Raw genomic sequence first — 20,661 nt, forward strand, 5'->3', positions numbered from 1 at the left:
TATATGATCGAAGGACTTGAAATTATAGTTAAAATTATTAATTTTTACTATACTATCGAAGCACTTGAAATTGTGTAGAAGAGGAAATGAGGGATTATTTTTACAGGTTTGCTCTTTTTGAAGTATCACAATTGATATTTGGAGTTAATGGCATTTTGAAACCATACCTTTCATTTAATAACAAAATTATATACTTATTTTTAAAAATACAGTTTGCAATCCATAACTTTTGATATCAAATACAATATGTATCTCTTTAATCATTTTATTGAAAATATTTATATTTTGAAGAGTAAAATTGAAATTCAACAAAATATTTAAATAATAATTTTATTTTTTTAAAATTAAACTAATAGTTAGAATTTCAAATTGTAAAAATAATAATAATATCAATTATTTTATATTTAACTCAGTATAATTTTTAAAATTTTTAAATATAAATATATTTAGAAACTTTATGATTATATATAAAAACATATATTTTGCTTGATAAATATATTTTAAGTATTTAGCATTATGATTAATTTAGAGCATTACTAATGGAAAATAGCTACTTCCTGATTTTTTACTTACTTTTTCTTCATGATTGGCACGCATTAAGGCTACTATAAAATATATTCTATAATTTATTTTTAGAATTTTCTTTTTCTATATAAAAATTTTAACATTATATTTTTATTTAAAAGAAAAAATAATTAAAATTTATTTAGGAAATCATACTTTACGGAAAATTTAAAATGCGTGTCGATTTTCTGTCACCAATGTAAAGAACGGGTGGGGTATAATCTTTTTTCATGTAAAATATGCATCAAATAAATATTTTTATTGATTTGAAATTTTAATTATTAATATTAACATCTCAATTTCAATTTTATAACCTAAAGGGATGTATTTTGAAGTTAATATTGAAAGTTAATGGTTACAAACTCTGTTTTACAAAGTAGGTATATTATTTTGATTTTAAATGAAATGTGGAGATTGCAAAGTACAATTAAATCTGATATTTGTGGGGGAAAAGTTTCAACATCGTTTTCGACATGTTAAATCCTCTTTACGTAAGGAAAATGAAATATTTAAATATAATTATAATATATTTAGAAATTGTAGAAGAATTTATTTGAGTAATTTAACTTCACAGTAAGTACATATTAAATTAAAATATTTAGTGATATGTATGGAAAATAAAATCAAATATAAACATATGTAAATAGTTACATCGTATTTTTTATTTGCATTTGAAATTTCTTTTGGTTGCATTTGAGATTACGCTTAATTATTCAAAAACTCATTTTATCTAATTATATCATGTTACAAAAAAAATGTATTGCAAAGACAAAATTAAAGAATTATATTTTGTATAATGAAAATTAAAAAAAATTGCATTTTGCAAATTTTTAGGAAAATGATATTATTTTTACAAAAACTTCTTTGAACATTATATTTCAAAAAAACCTAAAGTTGGACTTATGTACTAAACTCGTTATAGAAATCGGCCGAAATCACCTATAAATAGCTTAAAATTGGTAAAAAAATGTCCGTTTTTCGATAAATCGCCGATATATCATTCAATAAATCGCCGATAAATCATATCTGAATAGTTCCAATTTCGGAAATGTACCGTAATTGCTTAGTAGTTGGGGGTAGGGTACTAACTTAAAACAAAACAAAAAAGCCACTTTTTTTTTAATTTATGCGTTTCTAAAAAGAAAAATGGTATTGGGTAAGGAGATAAAACCCTGCAAATAAGCAGTTGAATCAGTGAATCTGCAAGTAGCCATGAACTAATAAGTCACGATTATTCAATAAGTTCGCTCATTTGGGTTTCTCAAGATGTCAGCAGCTTCTTCTTGTTGTTATGTGTCCTCTGCTTCTTCATCTTCTATCACTCCACTCAAGGTATAATAATTCTTTTTTTTTATGTTTAATTTTATCATTATTAATTTTTTTGTTAGAATCACTTATTTTGTTATTACACGACATGGGTTTGTGTTCAATTTCAGTTGCAAGATGTGTATGTCTTTTTTTTAAAAAAAATATTGAATTTTCAAGAACTGTAATTATATTATTTTGGTTTTTTTTGTGCTAAGTCTTTTTATGGATACCCTTAATTGATTTTGGTGGTTTTATTAAGTTTTGTTTGGTTGTTGTGGAATGGAATGAAAATTTGTTCGATGTTATAGAGGGGGATAGATAATGTTAAGGTAAATGTGTAGACGAAAATGAGAAAGAATTAGCATTTTCTTGGAAATCGTAGAATGTAAATTTATGTAGAAAGTGATGGAAAGGAATAAGGAATAGATATTGTGCGTTAATGTCAATAAAATAGCTTATGTTTGATTTTGTAGACGAAAGTGAGAAAGAATTAGCATTTTCTTGAAAAAACGGAGAAAATAATTTTAAGTGGAAAGTGATGGAACGGAATGAGTAGTAGTAATTGTGCGTTAAATTTAATGTCAAGAAAATAGCTTCATAGACCCGCAACCTTAGAGATAAAGTGGAACAAAGATCAATTCAACAAATGTTGCACATGCTATACTTTAAGCTTGTTATGTAGATGAAAGTGAGAAAGAATTAACAATTTCTTGAAAATCGTAGAAAATAATTATAAGTAGAAAGTAATGGAACGGAATAAGAATAAACAGATGGTGTGTGTTATTGTCAAGAAAATAGCTTATCCGACCTGCAACCTTAGAGATAAACTGGAACAAAGATCAATTTAATGAATGTCTCACATGCTATAATTTAAGTGTGGCAGTTAATTTTCATTGTAAGATGTGTTGTTGGGTGGATATTGGGTAGTGTATAGAAAGCTGATTACCACAGCTATCTGTCGAGCTTTGTGCCAACTGTGTTAAGTAGTGTCTTGTAAATTTCCTATCTATGTTTGATAAAGGCAGCTACCATGTGATTGAATTATGGATTAGTATGTTTATGGTAATGAGGTGTAGTTGCTTCAAATTTATCTTTGATTTTTAGTGTATATGCATTTAGATGTGACAACTTTATTTGTGCTTCAGCAGGGCAAGTCTTGGTCTCTTAAATCAAATAGCTTCATATTAAGTGTGAATACAAACAAGGGATATAGAAATCCCAGGCAAAAAACTATATGTGCCATAAACATGACTACTGGAGGGTTGGGTGAACCGATTAAAGCAAAGTTAGACCTCATAAGTCAAAAGGCACGATCAATTTGGGATAGTTCACCGCAGCCAGTGAAGAATTTTCCATGGAACAAAGCTGCAGAAAGTTTCGTCCAGCTCATTCTTGACTTAGTATTAGCAGTAATGAAGTATTTAAGTGTACCCGTGCTGGCAGTTTCATCCTTGAGTGAGATGTCTTACTGTGCTCATGAAAGAAAACTATTTCTTGTACCAATTCCTATTCTAGTTGGTGTTGCTTTAGCGGGAATCCTTAAAGAGACAGCCTTAGAACTATCTCCGCTTCTCAAGGTACACTAATTTTACAAATAGCATGCTGAATACTGATTATAATCCATGTTTTCTTTTGTCAGTTCATTTGGATGAAAGTCTCCACCCCTTAAGTTATATATACGTGCACACTCGTATATATATGATACTTTGGCTGACTATCACGATCTCTAATGTTTTTCATTAATTTCCAGGAAGCGGAAGTTCCCTGGCATCTGATTGCAGTAGCAATTTTCTTCACATTAATTAAATTGCCAGGTCCCTATTATCCATATTGGGGCCGCATTCTAATTCCACATATCGCAAATGGAGGATTACTGAGGACTCTATGGTTTACATTTTTGTGGTACAGGAGCCCCAGAAAAGCAGCAGCAAAACCAGAAACCTTGAGTGAAAATATACCTGAACAAAATACAACTTAAGTATGCAAACAAAAACATGTGAGCCGGTGCCAAAAGTCTTATCACTGAGAAAGGTGCTTACTAAACATGCTGAATATGTTGCTAAACACTAGAACTTGTAATTTTTGTTTTTCTTTAGGGACTTTTATGGATCTTAGCAATCTTTCCCAAAGAGAATTTAAGTTTGTTGGCAAATACCAGGTGTGTTGTTGATTGAGCTAAGTTTTGTTTCATGTCCTAGACTTGTCTTCCTGTATTGATACTAGAATATGCCAGTCATGCCAGTGGCAACTTGGTTAATCTCCTGTGGCTGTTTTTGTTGGCAAATTTTCCATTAAGAAACTCTAATTTCTATACTCGCATTTTTCCATTAAGAACATTATTGGTTAATCTTCGCAGTAAGAATTTTAGCACTAGAAAGACGAGGGAAGGCAATATTATTCTGAACTGCTGTTTAACCATATATAAAGTAAGAAAATGTTTTGTACAGATTTTGACATGTTGCAAATTTTCTACTCTCCTATCTATGATAAATTAGAAGGCAATGATACAAATAAATTAATAACTAGGATACATTATTTTTCTTATATAAAGATAATATACAACAGTAGTGATTGCAAGGTCAGCCGGAGCTTGCAGAGAGGTCTCCTGAAAACGCACTTGCGCTTCCATATGATGCCGATCCAGTTTGTGAACCAGTAGCACGAGCTTTCCTCATCTGGCGTAACTTAAAAACGTCTTTAGGAAGTGGTTGGCTTTGTACAGAAACAGTATCATTGTCATCTTGCCCTGCAAATAACATAAAAGATTTAGGAATCTCAATACACAAGTTCTGTAAACCACTACTACCTCTTTACATAGCCCCGTAAACTATGTATCTAAGGAAAAACAAGCCACAAAGTATCTTACATTCAAACACGGGTATAACGTTCCCTATGACATTGTCTTTACAAGGCATGGTGCACTGTCTCTTTACAACTCTATGGCTAGACTCTATGTGTGGAAGAGGTTTAAATTGGTAACTAAAAAATATAACTTGCAACTTTTAGATTCGGAACTGGGATAGGTGCCCCAAATAAGTTAAGTGAATTACAGAATAAAACTTTGCACCTGGCAGTGAAGGTTTCATATTGATTAATAAATCCAAGTTTGACTCTGATGTTAATTCTTCTTAGATTGCTTACAGATGTGTTGCTCCAATTATTGACATTACACACACCAATTACTTTAGCACACTCATATATGAAGCTTGATGACATAATCATAGAGGATGAACGATATTAACATACTGTCAAAATCTTTTCTTTTGGCAACTTGTCTCTCCCTGGTTGGTTTGTATGTTGAACTGTTTGGACCTAGATGCGATTTGTTTGATCCGGAGATATCACTCAAACTTGGGACAGTGACACCCTGCAATTGTTTTGAGGTAGTTCCAGGTTTTCCAGCTTGCTTTGCTGGAAAATTGGTTTGCATACATATCGACAGCACAAAATCAACGTCAGGAGATGGACCTGGCAGTTTTTGGAATCAACACATCAAAGATTAGCAATTCATGATCTTAAGATATTTTTTCTAACAATTAACTGGAACAAAACAGTAGATTAATGGCCAAAAATTATTCGAGGATAAAAAAAATTGCAGTTCTAGACCACTAAGCGATTGCGAAAAGAAAATCTACCATAGGATATACACTGATAGTTTCAGTATTACAATAAAAGCAAATTGGCAGCACATTCTAAGGACGTGTATATCACGATTCACAAGCACGTGTAAAAAACTAATGCAATAAAAGCTTCAATTTGTACACTAAAAATACGAGTTTGAGTGCAACAAAAGCTTCAATTTACTAAGAAAAAAAGGGAAAACTGAACTATTACGCTTTTTTGCATTTCTGCTCTCAATTTAGTCACCGAGACTCGACTTAGAACACGTGGAAAGATCCTACACTTGGTTATCTTCCATATTTACGAAAAAGCATAAAAATGTTTTGAATTTGTTTTTCACCTCTGCTGCTAATAAATTTACTCAGTGGCATTACTCTATCCACTAGAATCAGTAATTGGCATCTTAAAACATAAAAGTTACAATGAAATACCTTCCACAGCTGGCAAGTTTGCAATGAAGGACTCCAGAGCAGGCGGTGCAGCTCTTCGAATGTCGTTAGGACTGTTAGATGTCCCGCCAACAATAGACGGCACACTTAAACTTGATAAGGTGGCTGAATTAGATACTTCAGGCACAGACACTCCTGCGTTGCCAAGAGAAAAGGTCACATTTAGGCTACAGAAAAAACAAGGATACTGATATTTATAAGGATACTTGGTATATATAATTAAATTCAAACCACCCAAAAAGCTTTGTACGGTTACTCGCACCCTGAAATTTCCAATTATCACGGTCATATCTGAGGATGCTTAATAGTTGATACAAACCTTGTATCTAAATAGTGAACCAATCGTCAATGAAAAAATGACTGTTTAAGTTTTCTTTCGTTTTACAGTACCATAACAATAGTTATCTTCATCTGATACATGGAACAGTCCGATTGTTCGATTCTGTAATGTTACATGTCCAATGGCAAAGGGTGAAAGAAGTTTAGACATGCAAATATGTTCCTCAGAGTAAATCTTAACTTGGAAAAATGCATTTACTTCCAAGTTAACTTCAGTCCAGTTGACCATCATTTTACTTTCTTTACTTAATTCTGTCTACTTCTCTTTACTTAATTTCGTATATATCCTCGACATATTAACATCTCATACATTCAAATAAGTGATGCTAGCCTTATCCAATAAACAGTTACACTCCACATACCAGGCTGCTGTCTTGGATCGTAAACCATCATTCTTGAGGTATCTGGATAAATAACCTTTGTAGATTGATTTGAACTAGTTGCCAGTCCTGAAGAGGTCTTATCTGGGTGACAAAAAGAGTGTCATTAAACCAGGTGATGTAATAATACCTTTCAAGAAAACAGTACTCGAGTTGAATTATACCTGTCAGAGTAGCTCCATTGGAAAGGGAAACCTTTTCATTTTTCTTCTTGATATTTTTCGAAAGCCACTACAAAATTAAAAAAGCAAAACTGTAAGTGCAAAAGTTACAGCGTTGATTCATACATTTGGCAGTGGTTCCACTATAAACTATTAAATTGTGAAATAAAAACACAATGCACATAGTAACAGCATGTATACGTTCTCAATCACAATCCTTAGCAGTATAACAAGTAAAAGATAGTGGAACATACTTCTTGTCTGACCAGGTTGTCTAAATCATTAGAAGAGCAAGGCCAAAGATCCATGAAACTATAACGTGATACAACTTCTTGTAGTGAACTTTCTAAAGCTGATGCACTCTCCTCCCCTGTTCCAGAGAGAGCTTCTTTCCGCCTTTGCTCAACCTGCATAGGGAAGTCATATCATATCATATGATTAATATCATGCATAAGGTGTTGTACTCATTAAGCTTGATAATTGTTCTACCCCCCCAATATGTACAAAAAAGAAGCAAATAGATAATGAAAAAGTTAAGTTATGATTACTGAGCATGACCCTACATGCAGTGTGAAGCTCTGAAATTAAAAATATAATATTGAGTCGTTTTGAACAGTAGAGTTCAAGACAGAACTTTAAAAATGAAAGGAAAATAAATTAATAGGTAAAATCAAGATCAAACACTGAACTCTTAGCAATGTCAAGGCTGCATAAAAGCTTGTTGGATTGTATCACGGAAAATTACGAGACAGCAAAAACTATAGGACTTTGCAATGTTTCCTAGTCCAGTAACAAATAATATAATGAGCCGGAGTACAGTAGAGATTGGCAAACAGGAGTGAGAGTCAGCAACAGAGAGAAGGTGTTACAAATTTGCAGAACGTAATTATTGACATTACTCCAGACAATTATCAGTGGGTAGCATACAAAAGCTTGTCAGTACAAACAATAGATACTGTACATATCATCACTACCTTAAGCATGCTCGCAAGATCTCCATAGGTCTGCTCAAATTGCGAGAATCTTTTCCAGACCTGTACAAAGAAATAGATTCTAAAATCGACCAAAACATCATTTTGCAGAAGGGAAACATTGTAGGCTAGGGATCCTATACATTTATCACTACTTCACCATTTAGCACTACTTACTCCTTCAGTTTAAGCCAAAAAAACATGCAAAATCATAAAATTTCAACATATCACCAAGTCCAACACTTGGATACACTGGGAAGATAATCATGAAAAAAATTAAGACCTACTAAAAAATACAGACAATTGTGGGTTTAAAAAGCAAAAGACATTGGTGAGAAAATTATGGCTCTTTCAAGATAAAATGAAAATTAATTTAGTCCAGGTAACAGCTCCATTTAAATTATAGTTATAAGCTAAAAATGGAAGGATCTAAAATGTTCTGAAATTTGGCTACTATCATTCCAAAACATAATTTAAAAACATAGCTAAGGTCAGCACAAGAATTTGGAAGTTAGGAATATTGTATAAAGAGGGGGAGTGAGAATAATAGGAGAAAAACAAAAGCGTTCACTGTCAGGATAGCTTAGTATAGAGGTTTGGTAGTAGTATTGTTAGCAAGGGCAGGAGTGTCATTTCCTTATGTTGGTTACATTTCTGTTAAGAGTCAGCCTATAAATACTTGTGAGGTCTTGTAATTTAGATTATGCATGATTTAAATATATGAAAATGGACTTGTTCCACGAGTCTCTCTCTCTTCTCTCTAGGTTACTTCTCTCTAGAAACTAAAGCTTACTCTGCAAGTTTCTATCTGATCTCTCTCCTTCCTACATTTCTGAGTTCTGATCTTTTATCCCTGTTAAATATCTGTTCTATTTCTCCTGTTCTACCTGCATTCTAGCTGTTAATTCTCTGTTTTTCACTTGATTACTGTCCTATACTATCAGAAAACAACAAAAACATTTAAATATTCAGAAAACTCAGTCAGACACCCCAGTTCCTGACATATATATTCCTAAATCATAGATCTCTACAATCACAAAATCAGGTTAAGGTGTGGAGATCAAGTATAGACTGGATAGTTATAACTTATAGGTTAACATAAACATCTTTAATTTTCCACATAGTGCATCAGGTTAAGATGGGGAGATTAAATATAGACTGGATAGTTATAACTTATATAAGTTAATATAAACATCTTTAAGTTTCCACATATTGCCAACCAACATCATTACAAGGAAGATAACATAGTAAAAGCTAAGGGTACCTCAACAGATTTCTCAGGTGGAAGAGAGCTCAATGCTCGTTCAAATAAAGCCCTGATATTTCTATCATCATTTAAGCGAGTCAAAAAATCTGCATATCTGAAACATTGGGTCAGGATAATGTAAAGACAGCTTATTTAATTATTTACTGGATGACAAAGTGGTAAAAATTAACTAACGCAGGACAACAGGTCAAAAAGCCCAAAGAAAGTAATTGGGAGCAATATAATAAGTTTTGGAAGCCCATTTTATTAGAATACTTTAGAATAGGTTTAGCTATTTTATTATTTACAATGTATAATTTAGATATTAAATTGAATTAGGATAGTAGATTTTTATATACATAGGAGTCAATTATTGTGATTCAGCAGAATTCTTATTATTGAAAAAAATATCTGCTCGTTTCTGAAAATCTCTCCCGAGAGTTTTCTTCCCTAAAATACCCCTGCCTCCCTTATCATAATTATGGCACATGTACTGATTATAATAAATTAGGTACATAAGAAAGGAAAGTGCAAGTCTTCTACATTCTTGAACTGTTATAATGTCTAATGTCTTTATAAGTACTGCACGTTGTTAGGTAACCATCATTATGTCACAGGTACCCAACAAAAATATAAGCTCTCAGAAATTTAAATTAATTAAATCACCACAATCTTCATATTATATTTAAATTAGACACAATATTATTGCAAGTACAATCTAAATCACAACATTACTAAGCATCATGTATAAAAATCGGGGCAACTCACTCGAGAATATATCCAGGCTCCTGCATATAGTGTTTTAGTCCTAATTCAAAAACATTGTGCGCAACCTGCATTGAAATTAAGCAATGGTAAGGGTAATTATACCGACCAAACTTCTGGACACTAATCTAAAGGAGTAGCTCAAGAGACTTCTGGAGGTTAATCCAAAGGAGTAGCTAAAGTGTATTACTGTATTGAGCTACTCTATAAATTTTCATTACTTAAAATGGATATGAAACTACAGTACACAGAAATACATTGGGCAAGCAAGCACACCCAGGGAACTGAAGGAGGTTACCTTCAGTAAACCAAAAGGTTAAGAAAAAACTTAATAGTTGATAATTAAGGTTCTCTTAATTATCAACTATTAAGTTCAAAATTTAATAAACATATACTAACTTCACTCAGCATTCTTATGTTCGTTCATGAATGACTAGATGCAAACACTTCTCTAGTCACTGTCCTAAGAGGCTAAGACTGTAACATTATCTAGTATGATAAAAAATTTATCAGTATTCAGCTCACCTTGGCATCCTTGTCAAGACAAAATGCCACCATAGCATACGCAACATAAACTTGGTAAGTACAAGTGGGAGAATTTCGCACAGCTAAGAAGTATCTACGAGCAGCTTCGACTCCTTCAGTTCTTCTCAAAAAACGAATGAACTGGACACCAAACACCAAACATCAAACATCATAACTTTATAACTGAACAAGTTTTCTAAATATTGTTCTCCACAGGAAGCTCAAGTGTTAATACCTGTATATGTGATAGTGCTGTCGTATTTTCTGGATCCTTCAAGAGGCCTTCGTATGTTTTCTTTGCAGGCTACATCATTAGGAGGAGCACCAGTCAGTAATAGATAAATCAAAAATGTTGCCAAAGAAATAAAAGATACGCAGTTCTACCTGAATCGATCCACGAGATTCTTCTAGCTCTGCATATGCATATCTCAGCAATTCAGAGTCTGCATACAGGGGCAAGACTCTAAGTAAACAGAACAAAAATTTATACAAAAAATTTAAGCACGTGTTTTGCAACAGTAGGATAGGTTGTTCCCCTAAGCATATATATTCTCTTGATAATTTAATTGAAACCAATAAAGGAATCAATCACCACTTGATATATAGACACGATAAAGATTAGGCGGTTCAATCATTTAATTTTATACATACATGTAGTACTACAAGTTTTAAATACCAACATAGTTAAAAAACAGAACAAACATGCTCATTATATCCTAGTCAAAAGTAGGGTTTGAAAGGATGAGATATACACGTAGTCGAATACCTTACCCTACTCATATGAATAGAGAAGATGTTTCCGTAAAATCATCCAGATTTCTAAAACTTTTGGGAAATTTTAGTAAGATAATAAGTATCATAATTTTCTCTGGAAGATTTTTCCTCAAAAAAGAAAAGCTGTGGAAACTCGTGAAAAGACTAGAGAAAGTGTGAATAGTAAGATAAAAATCCGCTGGGCAATAGGTTGCTGAAGTTTGAATATCAAATTTAATACGTTTTTCTATCAGAATACAATCATTACAAGTTCTGTTTCTCTAATAATATTAGGTTTCCCTCCTTAAAAAACACATTACAAACATTTATGTGATTGCATCCTCATTATATATTCTACATACATATGGTCCTAACATAAATTAACATTTATCTATGAAGATAACAATAAGATGCTATTTCAGTTTAAATGTTTAACGATTATATCCGATACAATTACAATCCTCATATTTTTCAAGACAGTTACCGTAATAATAGGTTTCCAATATATACAACAGAAAAATACTACTACAAATTTTCCCGTAACATAATTAGTATGTACAAATAACTGATACAAACTATAATAAACAATCCTAACACTAAACACATTGCACTGATTAAATTTGTACTTTACTTTAAACTTGTCAAGATGAAAAAACATAATAAATTACAATCCGATTTGATGTACTAAAAATTATTTTGAACATTTTTTTTTATAAATTAACAGAGACTGTACATGCAAACGAACAATAAAGTAAAAAACTAAGATTGTCTTGCACATAATATTACATTTTCTTATAATATAATATAAAACAGAAGTCAACCCGATATTTGGCACTGGTCGTCTTCTTGTAACAATAATGAGCTATTTAAAATGAACATAAAAGAATCAATTAAAAAAATCCAGTGTATGAGTCAAACTGATAAATACCTGGAAGAGCCTTCAAAGCTCGTTGAAATACTTTAATGGCGGAATCTACAGAACCGCTTTTTGCATGCCATGTAGCATAGTCATACCATATATCAGGATAATGATATAGATACATGAGGCACTGGAAGGAAAAAACAAAAACCCAATATTTCTACATAAAAAGATGAACATAGAGATATAGCAGGATGACTAAACAAAAGATGTGATCATGCAGCAACAAATCACATGTTTGCACTCAGAAGTACGATACATATATACATTGGACCAAAATTTACGTGATGATTCACATGGTATATAAAAGGGAGTCGTATAACCAATAACAGGAAGATAAAGGAAAAAATTAATATATGTGTGTATCGGTACAAATATAATATCAAAGTTATGAAGGTTACTTTTGGGTATTCCTGAAAACCCTTGAGCTCTTAACTTAATATTAGATACATTCATGTGTGTTCATGTGTGTGTGCGCGCGTGAGGTGAGTGAAAGTCGAGCTTGGAGCAATAGTAAAGTGTTTACTGGCCATTTGCTAGGTCACAGATTTGAACCTTCCTTATAAAAGATAAGGGTAAGGCTGCGTACATCAGGACATTTCCCAGACCTGACCCTATGCTGATGGGAGAGCACTTTGGTATGACCTGTGTGTGTGCATTAGATTCCCTAGGGAACAACTAAATTTAAACTTCCAAATATAATTAAAAAAAAGGACAAAAGACAATTATTCTCGACATTAAGTTGATTTACTTGGTTCTTAGACGGAAACATTGGTATAGTGGGACTAATTACCAGTGTCCCGATCAACATGGATTCATGATAGGCAGTCCATTAGATACACCTCTTTGCTATATTCATAACTAAATTACCACCAACCATGAAAATAGCAGTTTCGTATCTTAAAATGTGTCTTTCCCCAGACTGTTGGGTATTATAGACCCATTATAGTATCTTACTCATTTTTAATATATAAATAGCCGATTTTGTGAGCTTGTTGAACTATAATACAGTACAACCATCTTACCAATTATGTAATAAGTTCAAAAAGTGCAAAGTAAACATTACTTATCATAAGAACTATAAACATGTATGTTCTCATTACCTGATCATAAGTGAAAACCATTCTTTTGTTAGCAAACATGCTATCTACCCTCTGAGGATTTTCTCTGAAATACAAGTACAGAAATTGACGGATTAGATAGGTAAGTGAATCATGATACCTTTGTATACAAGAAACAGGGTAGGGAATATGCACTACAAGATTCAAGACATTCTATCTAGATAACAATGTAAGTAATAGCTTTTATTAGAGAAGAAAAGGAGTAATAGAAACTTATAAAACAAACAAAAAACATACTCGAGAATAATCTTATTCGTGCATGATTTAAACACCAAATACAGTATTACAACAAAAGAAAAGAAGATATATGCAGAGCTGAACTGGGCTTTTTCATTTTTGAATTTTCCACGTACAACAAAGGAATTAACCATCTTAAACCAACACGCGCTTTCAATTTAAGTGCACAATTATTGATGTATATATGTAAAAGTATATAATATTTAGTTATTTTGGGAACAAGATGTGACAAAAGTGTCTTAAAAATTCACCCTCTTCGTGATATATGCACACCTTCAAAGTTCATGATCAAGCATGTTTATTATGCCATCTTCTAGTATCTGTGAAAGAAATCATAATTTTTTTCTTAATCACTGATCTTAATTTTGAAAATTTATTTCTTCAATATATTGTATTTTCATTCTCACAAGAAGCCAGGACGATTTAGTATACTGGTGACTCACTAGGTATCCGGAACCCAAATTTGTTATTCCTCGATAAATGTTTTAATTAATACTACATACTCCTAAAATGACACACATCTCACTCAAATTTCACGCTTATTATGTATTACAATTTATTGACATTTTTCATACTGGACTACTAGTATTTTTTTTTTGCCAGGTGGACTACTAGTACTACTACTTAGTGATTATAGTACACATTAATATAGTTGTATATCAAAATATGATCTAGCCAGTACTTGCCAAATTCTCCCTTTTTTATGTTAAAATATGCAACAATCCGAATCCATGGTTCGCATACCCAAACAAATCCTAATAACTCAAAAGTCAAACCAATGCTTCTTGAGTTCTTGTGGCTATACACACACATATAGGTAATATTTATTGATGTCCAGCTACGTCAAATATCGATTCAGATAAGTACACTGAATTATTAAACCCAGATTGCATAGTTTAAATGTGCAAGTAGCTATTCCAAACATTAAACAGAAACTTTTTGCCTCACGGTTGCATAAAATGTTAAAGTCTTGGTGTACAAGAATTTTATTCTACTCATCAAAAATATTTTAAAATTAATCAAGAAAGAACCAAATTTCACAATACGTGGAAAAATCACAATAAGAAACCCCATTTACAGTTGCCTAGCACAAATTTTGTTGATCATATTAAGGAGAAAAGAGTATTGCTTCTTACTTTTCAAATGCTAGAAGCCTTTTCCAAGCGACCCATTGCAGTTCTTCCTGCAGAAGAACTATGATAAGTAACATTCTTTCGATTAGAAGCATAACTAAACGGTTAAGGATACTGTTCAAATAATGAAGAGGTTACTAAATATCAAGAACATGCAGCAGCCAAATTAAGGATATATAGATAGTTAACCTTAAATCTGTAAACCCACTTGGTTACTGGCATAATATTTAGAGAAGGAAATATTTGAAGTATGGCTATAAATAATTGTATACTACTTTTTGGTGGTATTCTGTACAGATTAACGTAGGGATCCATCAGAGTATCTTAACAATATAAGATTTTTTTAGTGTCTTTCCCCAACACCTTAAGGTTTTACACTTTTACTTGTTGGTAATAGCCACTAGTAATAACGAATGTCTATAGTTAGAGCCCAGATATCCTCAATATTCTCAGGAAATTAAAATGAATCTCTACATTTGAGGATTACCCCAAAAGATGGACTCCTAAATGATCCACTTTTCAGTATCTTATGAGTGCTGGTAACTTAAAAAAACTAGCTTAGATACAAAAATACAAAAAGCTAAAATTTGCTTAGATACAAAAAGCTAAGATTTGCCTTGTTAGCACCAGATGGCGGAACAGCAAGCATATTCCAATCGATTTCATCGACATACTTCTTCCTCTCTCTGTACACTGCTCTTGCACTGTTATATTTTGGTTGATATTCCGATAGCAATCCTTTTGCCTGCATTGCATAATTTACAAAAAAGAATTATATTCCAGCACAACTCTAATTTGATGTATATACAACACCAAGATTCATATTGAAAACTTCACAATGCTAACCAACAAATTGTACAAATATATATTATACAAAGATTCATATTCCAATTTCCGACCCCACTAGAGATATAAACGACAAATGTCCCAAGCTACTCAAGATACAGATTGCATAAATATATCATACAAGCAACACATTTTGACTATGAACAAGAGTACAAAATCAGCTTCATGTTATGTATAGACATAAAAAAGAATACCAGTTGACGGCTGACAGTATTTTCAAAATTTTCGTAGTCTCTCCAGAGCTGTTCAACATGGTGAGTAGGTGTAACAATAGCTTTTTGATACACTTTTCGCACAGCAATCATTCGCTGTGACTCTTCTTGTGCACTATGAGCCTGCCACAACATTATTAGAAATGCTCAAGAAGAATAAAAGACGTAAAATGAAATCAACCAACTGGAATAGGATTCAAAAAAGAGTTATACTGACAGGCAATGACTTCAAAAAGGTAATATATTCAATCCACACAGGTCCAGCTGCAATGTCTTCACCTGTTAGACCATGCCAGGGATTAATAAACGGAAGGAGAAAAAATATAGTTGACATGAGAACAGTCGTTTCACATACACTAATTCAATCACTTTATTACATCAAATAGGGCCTAATTTATAATTTCAAATCACTAATCCTCTGAGATAGGTATCATTTCTCTACTTCAGATCTACCGAAAACAGCAAGTCACATGTTCCATGCAATTCTGCTTAGTATTCAGTTAACAATAAGTGGTACTTATGTAAAAACAATAAACACTGAGGCAAGTTAGAGAAGGAAAACACTACCAACACAATTGAGCATGAAATCATAAGCTTTCCTGGTCTCTTCCTGACCCTCTATCCCCTTCTTATCATTTGCTTTCCTGATGAAACGTATATAACACCGCCTACAATACCAATAGTTTTACGCAATGAGAATTATGTAAATCATATTTTCTGATATAATGTAATAGAAAAAGACTCCTCAGTCCTCATACTGTGAACCATCACCAATTTGTTTTCCTAGTATTCAAAGGAAACCGTTCATGGGAACCTTCCACAATCAGTTTACGTAATAATATATATTATAATGCTGGGACAGGTTTACATTCCTTTAGCTTTTTGTAGATATACCAAAGAGAGATTTGGAGACAGTCCAACAGGCATCGGCTGAAAAGTTGCTTTACTGCATCATCGTTATTTTCAACCATGTGTGCTTCCACATATTGTTTCCAGAACTTTGCCTGCGGTTAAATGTATTATAAATCATGTCTATTAAATTAAGTAAAAGTACTAACGTTCAAGCACGTCAAAAATAAATATTTATATTAAAAGAGCCGGTGCTCAAACTTCCTGATTTTGGACAGCCATATGAGGTACATACTGATGCTCATGTATCTATATGAAAAATTATTATTTAATGTATAATTAGACCTTGGTATCTACTCTACTTAATTATTATTTCAATTATTTTGAATTGTTTTATTATGTTATAATAATTATAAGCAAAACTTAAAGTTTTACATACATGAGAAGAATACTATATAGTCTATTTTTATTAATATATTTTATGTATACGATTATTATATTAAAAGTTAACAATGTACTATATATTCCAGGGGGGCTGGCAGTCACCATAGGATGCATCTAGTAAATCGAAGTTGTAATTTTCAACTCTTCTAAGCCCAGGGACTAATTCATTCCAATCTCAAAACAGGTTATTCATTCCTAAAATGGATCTTGAAAGATAGTTAAAATGTTGAGATGAATAATAAAACGTGTATCTAAAAGATAAAATAAAAAAATTGGAGCCTCATTTATCAATAAGAACAAGAGCATGTCAAGTTATTAAGCACAGTTTACAAATGACCATTTACTACTGTTAAGAAATAATTGTAGCGTTTCCTTATAGAGGTGAACACAAAAAGTATGATCAAAAGCTCACCGCTGTTGGATAAGTAAGTAAAAGTTGCTCATACATAGGCACTGCTGCAGAAACTGGTAAATGCTGGAGAAACAAATTGAAATAGTTACAATATATTAATTACATGTATTAAAAATTAAAAACCATAATATTAGATAGTACATACCAATGCCTCATTGGCAAGCTTTTCGGCAGCCTCGACATTATATTTATCAGACATTGACTGTGAAGCTTGTAATCAACCTGCAAAATAAAATAAAACAAATAACTATTATACATAATCACGCATATAGGCCAATCTTTATTCTTGACTGCGGGTTTAATTATAATGGTAAGGAGAGTACACCACCACAATCCATACCATAAAAAGAAGAATGATGTGGAGCAAAAAATTAAAAGATTAAATTTATTTATTTAAAGTTAATTATATAATAAACTTTAGTCACACAAGATTAAATAGTAATTTTTCAAACAAAAATATAAGTAAGAGCGATAAAGCAATTATAAAGCAGCTATTTCCATTACTTAATTATAGTAGCAATTAGCATATAGAATCACATGTTATTAAAGTTGTATAATTAATTTTGGGGGTTTCCTAGTATATCCTATACTAAGGCATAGACAAGACTTTTTCATTAATTTCAGGTTCCGATCGATTATTGGAATCCTTCTTTTGTAGCGCATTACAATCCTTGAGGTAGAATCACGCAAGACTATCTTTTAACTAATTTACTTCAAAATCACAGTGTTCGCATAACAAAACACCCAAACCTGAATCCAATCCCCGAGTCTTCTTACAAGCCAAAAACTTAGTCGATATAAAGAAATGTAAAATCAAGTATATAAACCTAAAATAACACAAAAACGATAGAACCACAGACAACACCACTCAACAGTACTCTTCAACCAAATCCTAACGCCAGCAAAACCCAAAAGACAATAACAAAACGCTTAAAAATTACAACTTTGACTCATACTCAATGTACATTCTTCTAATACTAAACAATCTTCCCCAATTTCACGACATAATTCAAAATTAAAAATCTGTTTTTGTAATTTCAACGGCAATATTACAATACATACATAAACACAAAAACACACACATATATATTGAATTAGAATTAAAAAGATTAAGAGAGAGAGAGAGAGAGAGAGAGAGAGAGAGATTTAATTGAATAATGAGGAATTAAAATTGAAAAAATCAACACTCACCTGCAGCAGAGTTGATTGATTACCCGCCAAAAAACAAACCCTAACTCAAATTGATTGATTGATGAATTAAGCTCATTATAAACCCTAACCTCTCTCTCTCTCTCAATTTCTCTCCAATCTCTCTCTCTCTCTCAATTTCTCTCCAATCTCTCTCTCTCTCAATTTCTCTCTAATCTCTCTCTCTCTCTCTCTCTCGCTCTCTCTGCTTACTTTTGATGCTGTTCTTGAAATTGTAGTTTTTGCGCTCTGTACTTGTAACAGTGTAGTTTTTTGTGTTTATATAAGTTGTTTATTACAGTTCGGTTTTTTTAAATAAAATATTTATCATAAATAGGATAAATAATAAATAACATAAACTGTATTTAATAATTAAACTTTTTGTAAAGATTTTTTTAAGCCAGACTTTTTTTCTAATATTCGTGATAATAATATATTTCTTTTTGTGTTTTGTGAAATTTGCAAAAAGTAATTACTATTTTAATTTCGCTTGTAAACAATTTTCGTATTAATTTTTATTCTTAAAAAATATAAATAAATTAAATTTTTAAATTTTGTATTGAGTTTTCAATTTCGTTTAGGATATAAGAAGCATATTGAAAATTGAAAATTGAAATTCTATTCGGACTAGGAGACAATTTTCATTACCAGCTTCAGTTAATTTTATATATATTGAGCCTATACATGCTTCTATGTTTTTACACAAAAAATTGTTGTTCATTCATCAGTGATCACCATGATTAATATTACTAATGATGATATTGGTATGTGGACTAACATGGAGGACGAAATCTTGATGGTAGCAGTCATGAAGTTCGGTGAAAATCAGTGGCCTCGAATATCGAATCTCCTGTCGTCTAATTTTTTCCGAAAATCAACCTTGCAGTGCAAGGCAAGATGGTTTGAGTGGCTGCAACCGAGGATTAAGAAGACTGAGTGGACTAGACAAGAAGATGAGATGTTGGTGCATGCTGTTAAGGTCAATCCGGGGCAATGGAGGACGCTTGCAGGAGGCGTTGTGGGGCGTACTGCATCCGAGTGCATTGAGCGTTACCAGAGACTTCTTGATGCAGCTTCTGGTGTGGATGATGATGTGCAAAAGTTGTGTCGTAGAGAGGGAGATGGTGATCGGGAGTTGAGGCGTGCTCGTTCTGATCGTGTTGATATGGAGGCGAACGAAGCACAGATGATTTCAGAAGCAAGGGCTCGGTTGAGTAATGCTATGGGAAATAAGGGGATTAGAAAAGTTATGGAGAAACAGCTTGAAGAGAGCAGAAATCAACTTCTTGACTTGATAGAGAACACAAGGATTAGGAACCAGTGTTCAGTTATGTGATCTCATTCACAGTTTAACTGAACCGACAATTTTTCCTTAAGGTTTTAGTACGACGGGTTACTTAACATCTTTATCTTCAAATTTAACCAAAACTTTGCATTTACGAGCTTCGGTAGAATCTCTAGTTGGATAATCACATATACAAGTTCGGTGTTATAAAGCCTATCAATTTCAGTTATCTAATTTATATGTTTTTGTTGATTTTATAGCATGCTCGAAAACACCAGCCTTTAGTTAGTATAATCCTCTTATTCTTGATGATTCGTTATCTTTGAAGCGACGTAGAAGTCTGAAATCTTAAGCGCCTTAAGCGCCGAAATCTTGAACTCTCGCAAATAGACAATAACTGAAGTAGTGCACCAATTTTTTATAAATTTTTAAACTTTTAAACTCTCGAATTTTTGAACTCCCGTAATTGAATAAAAACTGAACTACTGCGACAACTCTTTGTTAACGAATACCAACTCTTTGTTGATTAATATTGTGATTTACTGTTCAACTATTTCTTCATAAGCAGAGCTGTGGTGTTGGTATAATAGTTTAAGATTTCTTTTATTAATCTGGTATAACTAATCACTTCTGGGAGCTGAATATGTGCATGGTATCATCTTCGATAACGTAAGAAGTATAAGTGGTTGATAACGAGATTTTAAAGACTTATCACCCTAAATTATAGTTTCGATTCAAGTAAATATTTAAATTTAAGTAGGGGTCGTAATAATGAATAATAATGAAAAAGTTAATTCTTATCGATTTAAGGCAGGCATTTTGATCCTTGTTCTGCGTGACGGAGCTGCCGGAGAAGCATACAACTTTCATTGCAATGAGGTTAACGCAGAGCGGTCAATTTATTCGTTTCGTGTATTTTCGTGTCATGTATTT

General features: G+C 32.3%; 3 protein-coding genes across 4 annotated transcripts; 2 read left to right on the top strand and 1 right to left on the bottom strand.

Annotated features, from left to right (window-relative positions):
* The first annotated feature begins 1,678 nt into the window (after window positions 1–1,678).
* On the top strand, window positions 1,679–3,928 carry LOC141683206 (uncharacterized). 2 transcript variants are annotated; one of them, XM_074487903.1, is made up of 3 exons: window positions 1,679–1,896; window positions 3,018–3,449; window positions 3,623–3,928. In XM_074487903.1, exons 1-3 carry the CDS (start codon window positions 1,831–1,833, stop codon window positions 3,848–3,850), a joined length of 726 nt encoding a protein of 241 aa, XP_074344004.1. In that variant the 5' UTR covers window positions 1,679–1,830; the 3' UTR covers window positions 3,851–3,928. The 2 variants fall into 2 exon arrangements, with proteins under 2 accessions (XP_074344004.1, XP_074344005.1); XM_074487904.1 differs by having other exon boundaries at window positions 1,680–1,896; window positions 3,021–3,449.
* Window positions 3,929–4,249: 321 nt separating this feature from the next.
* Window positions 4,250–18,702, bottom strand: LOC141683205 (cleavage stimulation factor subunit 77). Its single transcript, XM_074487902.1, has 23 exons — window positions 18,447–18,702; window positions 17,401–17,477; window positions 17,256–17,318; window positions 16,445–16,554; window positions 16,118–16,218; window positions 15,768–15,829; window positions 15,533–15,673; window positions 15,109–15,237; window positions 14,496–14,542; window positions 13,105–13,168; window positions 12,011–12,131; window positions 10,714–10,772; window positions 10,565–10,633; window positions 10,330–10,470; window positions 9,808–9,872; window positions 9,058–9,154; window positions 7,797–7,856; window positions 7,077–7,229; window positions 6,826–6,892; window positions 6,644–6,745; window positions 5,925–6,077; window positions 5,119–5,340; window positions 4,250–4,618 (listed from the first exon to the last, which is right to left on the bottom strand). The coding sequence occupies exons 2-23, from the start codon at window positions 17,452–17,454 to the stop codon at window positions 4,452–4,454; spliced, it is 2,247 nt and encodes a 748-aa protein (XP_074344003.1). The 5' UTR covers window positions 17,455–17,477; window positions 18,447–18,702; the 3' UTR covers window positions 4,250–4,451.
* A 400-nt stretch (window positions 18,703–19,102) lies between these two features.
* On the top strand, window positions 19,103–19,935 carry LOC141687236 (cell division cycle 5-like protein). Its single transcript, XM_074492447.1, has one exon. The coding sequence runs from the start codon at window positions 19,180–19,182 to the stop codon at window positions 19,777–19,779; it is 600 nt and encodes a 199-aa protein (XP_074348548.1). The 5' UTR covers window positions 19,103–19,179; the 3' UTR covers window positions 19,780–19,935.
* Window positions 19,936–20,661: the final 726 nt, after the last annotated feature.

This window comes from Apium graveolens, chromosome 9 (assembly GCF_009905375.1).
Source record: "Apium graveolens cultivar Ventura chromosome 9, ASM990537v1, whole genome shotgun sequence".
NCBI classification, from domain to species: domain Eukaryota; kingdom Viridiplantae; phylum Streptophyta; class Magnoliopsida; order Apiales; family Apiaceae; genus Apium; species Apium graveolens.